Raw genomic sequence first — 5010 nt, forward strand, 5'->3', positions numbered from 1 at the left:
CACACACACACACACACACACACACACACACACACACACACACACACACACACACACACACACACACACACACACACACCAGTCTCCCTCAAAAACAGTGTAACTATGACCCCAGACTGAGGCGGTCCCTTTCAGATTCTCTCAACCGGCCGCAGGAGGGACGGTGGCTTCATTTGATGAAAATGACACCCAAACTATCATTGGGCGGTTTTAATCATGTGACGAGCAGCACAGTCTAATTCCAAGTATGTCTCCATGAAATCCCTACTTCATGGCGCGGAGATCTCCACAGCACTGCCAGGTTAAACCTCGTGTTAATCCCCGATCCCTTATTTAAACGTCGTGCCTGCGCGTCTTCTCCAGAACCAGAAGCAGGAGGACATGAATTACGAATTCGGGCGTGAGAGCGGTTTCATCAACAGCCGACCGTCGCTCGCTGAGTGCCTGACATCTCTCACTAACCCCGCCGGAGAAGCCTTTCAAAGTCCATCAATCAAGAGCTCCACACCGATTCCTCCTCCTCCTCCTACCCCCTTCGAGCAGACCATCCCCGACCTGAAGCCCACCGTCCACCCACGTTGCAAACGGGCATTGAAAGCGCACAGTCCGCTGCAGGCTGCACCTCTGCTCACCGAGTATCCGTGGATGAAGGAGAAGAAAAGCATCAAGAGGAGCCAGGCTACTGCTTCTTCAGCCGCTGCAGCAGGCTCTGACCTCTCTCCCCAAGGCAAGACAGGATGATTAATAACCCTCAGCCTAAAAAGGCTCCTCTTAGTCTCCGCTCAGAGCCGCATGGATCATGCGCATCCTTCCTAGACGCACCAAAGCTTTTGATTTAAGCTTGTTTAATGTAATCGAACAGCGCACTGACTTGCGATGCAACGTCAGAGCGCTAATGTTTGACAGTAATAGAAAGTGATAGATTACTTTATACATGGCCCGGCAGCTGTCATGTTCATTAATCTTCACCGTGCGTCCTGTCCTGTCCACGCAGACCCATCATATCCAACCCATAAATCTCCCCTGCGCTCCAATGTTTCCATGCACAGCGCGTTTTAGCACGATCTATCTGAACACATTGTGCTTTGTTTTTCAGGTTCTCCGGAGAGGTCAGAGAGTACAGCTGGTCTTGCTGAGCTGGTGGTTGCATCCAGGAGGCTGAGGACCGCGTACAGCAACACGCAGCTCCTGGAGCTGGAGAAGGAGTTTCATTTTAACAGATACCTGTGCAGACCCAGGCGGGTGGAGATAGCCGCGCTGTTGGATTTGACGGAGAAGCAGGTGAAGGTATGGTTTCAAAACAGGCGGATGAAACACAAAAGGCAGAACCAGTGTAAGGAGAACAGGAACAGCGACGGGGAGTATCCATCGGGCGTAAATGAGGAGTTTGAGCCGGTTAAGGAGAGCGGCGAAGGCGGCGCGCCCATCCAGAGGGAGCGTTACAGTTTCCACCACAACACCCTGATTAACCAGCAGCCTCAAAACGGACACAATGGACAGAACCAGAAACATTTTACCAACCCAGCACCCATCTGCGAGTCAATAATAGGTCCGGACAATGCTCAGTCCCCCTGCCAGGGCGCCTCTTTGCAGGATTTTTACGTTTTCTCTCCCTTGGCTTCTTTTTCCTCGGATTCATCACTGGGTTCTCCACTTTCATCTTCGGAAACCTTCAACCTTTTCCCAGCGACTCTCCAAACAATGGAATTGCAAAATCTTTCCTGAAATCATGTCTGTTAATTTAAACTTAATCTCTTTAATTCAGTTTATATTGTGCGTGGAAAAAAATCCTGACAATAAGGTGAGTTAATAGATTTTTGCAACACGGGACTCTTTCAGGATATTTTTTATTAATGTAAGATTTTTTTTATATATTTCTTCAAATAAATATGTAAAATTATTCGAAAACCTTTTGTGTCATTTTGCAGAGCCTGTTGATTTTAGCTCAGCATATGCATGCGTCCTAAGAGGATATAGGTGCACGAGACGTGCCGAGTTAATCAGTAAAATAAAGAAAAAAAAATTGTTATTAATATGATTACGAATAATAAATTAGGCACAAACAGACCAAGTCAAGCTTTAAATTATTTCAAAATAAATTTTTTTGTAGCTTTACAGTGGTGCGTCTTTTTTTTTTTAAATGACTTAAATAGGAAGAGACTAAAGCAAATAAATCGAGAATGGCCTTGTGGGAGAGCAGGGCAAAAGTTGTGACTCCTGTTGGCTTTCTAATTAAAGTTTATTGCCTATAAAACTCACGGTGTCGAGGCCGCTTGTTTATAGCACTGCAACAGCTCCTATATATAAAAGAAAAATTAGCATACCGTGTTTATTGAGACCTTTAAAGATTTAAGGAAATATTAAGTACATATAGGTCAATGCAATCTTTTCACACATATTAATTAGGTCAAATGTTGGGTTAAATCAGCCATTGGCTAAATGTATTATTATTATTATTATTATTTATTGCTTTGTTTGTGATTTAACCATTATAAACTAAATCCACTGGAGGTCTAAATGTGTTTTTCCTATTTTTCCATACAAACATAGCATTCCTAAAAAGATTATTTTATTAAAATAAAGTATATTATAAAATGTATTAATAAAACCACTTATATTTAAAACAGTGTCAGTGTGTCTGACTCATTTGTTTAACTAAAAGCAGATTATTGTGTTTTCTTTTGGAAATATTGCACAAGAGAGTTCTGACTGAATATTGCTGGATGAGCTGATTGCGATTCAGTTTGCTTCTTCAGCTGATTCTACTTTGAATTAGCTGAGGAGAGAAAAGCAAAAACATATGCCTAATGATGACTGTTTAGGAGATCACTGGGATCCACAACATCTGAATGAGTGTTTACAGGATGAATAAATTACACCAGATTCAGCTCAAGAACCAACCTGCACTGAGATGGAGGACATCCAGGCCAGCAGGGGGCCCACATGCTGTTTGATCTAAAAAAATAATACTATTGATGCCAATGCTTTGGGTTTGAGTATAACATCCATCAGTTACTGTTTTATATTTGAATAATTTCATAGATTCACCAAATATTATTTATTATAATGTGTCAAGTTTAATCATTTCTGCTGTATGCTAGTTTGTTGGGGTCAAATTTTATGTTGGAGCTCTAAATGAATTGCTTGATGATTAATTGAATCAATTTATTTAACTTTCCATAATTATAAACTTAATATAATAGAATGAATCAACTTGATTAAATTATGTCTTACCAATTAAAAGTAATTTAAATTAGATCTGCTTTCTTTTCATAGTGTGAAAATGGAAACCATTCCAATTAAATAAACGATGGTATAAGTGGTGCTAATCTGTTAAAAGACTGGCTTAGCTGAAATCCTGGATCAGCAATAAAAGACACATTCATTTTAACTATTTCTACTCATCAAACTGTTGCTAAAACCTTGATTAAACACTTAAGTTACAAGCTGTGAGACATTTACATGGTAATCTGTCTGAATAATTTTGCAGTATGTAATGCAAAAAGAGGAAACCTGCAAGAGGCAGTTTCTGAGATAACAGGCAAGCTTTATGGGGAAACCAGATACATCCCTGCCTCCATGAATGCACACACACAGAAACTGACAGGGGTGATAGGTCAAGCTGGCTCTCCTCTCCTCTTCCAGCAAGGAGAAACTCCTGCCAGGTCAGGAGGGGGTCAGGTTTTAAATGACGGCATGGCTCATAAAAAATACATTAGCAGCTAAACAGGAAGTAAGTTTGTAAGTTCTTGGGAAATCCAACAACAGGTATGGTTAAAGACCTTAGGAGATCATCCATAATGAAGGTTTGATACATATTTTCCTAATATAAAACTCATAGAGATCATTCAGAACAGTCTTCATCTAGCATTTTAATAATGCTTCATTTTGAAGACAACCTTTACATTTCTTCACAAAAGATGAAAAATATGATAGGGCAACTAATCATATAGTACATTTATCATAACTTTTAACAGGCATTTATTTACATTACCCTGATATTTTAGAAGGTCCTCAAAGTGGTAATTCAGTTAAGTCAAATATTTGTTTTTCCATATTTTTTGAAAATGTCTGGGATTCATTATTTCATTTGTCTCAGACAGATCAGCAATTGGTTGATGTATTCTGAACCTTTGGTTCATATGGTGTGTTATTCATCTTTACATTTCTGTCAACTCTGCCATCTGAGAAGATCAATGTATTTCAGAAGAAAGCTTGTTTGTCAGCAGCATGAGATGATAAACACCTGCAAGAACAGTAAAATTAGTCAAAATTGGAACGACAACTCTAACCTCTCTATCACCTTTCTCATAAACAAGAAGCTTTACAGTTCAAACCTATACTGTTTGAAGATGGAAAAACAAATAAAGGATATTGTCATAAACACCTCCAATGAATCAGAAGGCACAAGTTTCACACTGCAAAAACCATCTAGAATTAAGTAAAACAATTCTTAAATTGAGTGTATTTGCCCTTAATCTGAGTAGATAAATAAGATGATTTGCTAATTAAATTAGTATTTTACTCCTAAAACAAGATAATTAAATAATATGCACTTGAAATAAATTTTATTTTAAAAGTAAATTGTCTTGTTCCATTGGCAAAGTATCTCAATTACCTCATCAATTCAAGAAAATAATGCACTTAATGTAAGCAAAAATTACTCATTTAGATTTTCATTTTTGCAGTGCACTTGGTAAAAGGTGAGATGGATATTCATTCCTCCTCTACTCCAACACTTAAGAGCAACCAATTGCCTAAAAAATTCCTCCAATTAGAATATTAAACGACCTGTGTATATTTAATCTCTTAAACTGTATGGCTATTTGCACAACTGCAAACGTTTTTTTTATTTTTACAAAACCAATGAACACCAAAAAAGAGAGGATGTTTATGAAATCTAAAGTAATATCATAAACTGTTCATGTTGAAAATCTGAAAATGTTCACTAAATAAATAAATTAATAAAAGTATGGTAAAAACCTTATAAGAATGTCTAAATTTTCAAGA

General features: G+C 38.4%; 1 protein-coding gene across 1 annotated transcript; it reads left to right on the top strand.

Annotated features, from left to right (window-relative positions):
* Positions 1–40: 40 nt before the first annotated feature.
* Positions 41–2424, top strand: LOC107104903 (homeobox protein Hox-A2b-like). Its single transcript, XM_015405050.1, has 2 exons — positions 41–727; positions 1097–2424. The coding sequence occupies exons 1-2, from the start codon at positions 382–384 to the stop codon at positions 1723–1725; spliced, it is 975 nt and encodes a 324-aa protein (XP_015260536.1). The 5' UTR covers positions 41–381; the 3' UTR covers positions 1726–2424.
* The last annotated feature ends 2586 nt before the right edge of the window (positions 2425–5010 follow it).

This window comes from Cyprinodon variegatus, unplaced genomic scaffold (genome assembly GCF_000732505.1).
Source record: "Cyprinodon variegatus isolate N-32 unplaced genomic scaffold, C_variegatus-1.0 Scaffold2, whole genome shotgun sequence".
In the NCBI taxonomy this organism is placed as follows: domain Eukaryota; kingdom Metazoa; phylum Chordata; class Actinopteri; order Cyprinodontiformes; family Cyprinodontidae; genus Cyprinodon; species Cyprinodon variegatus.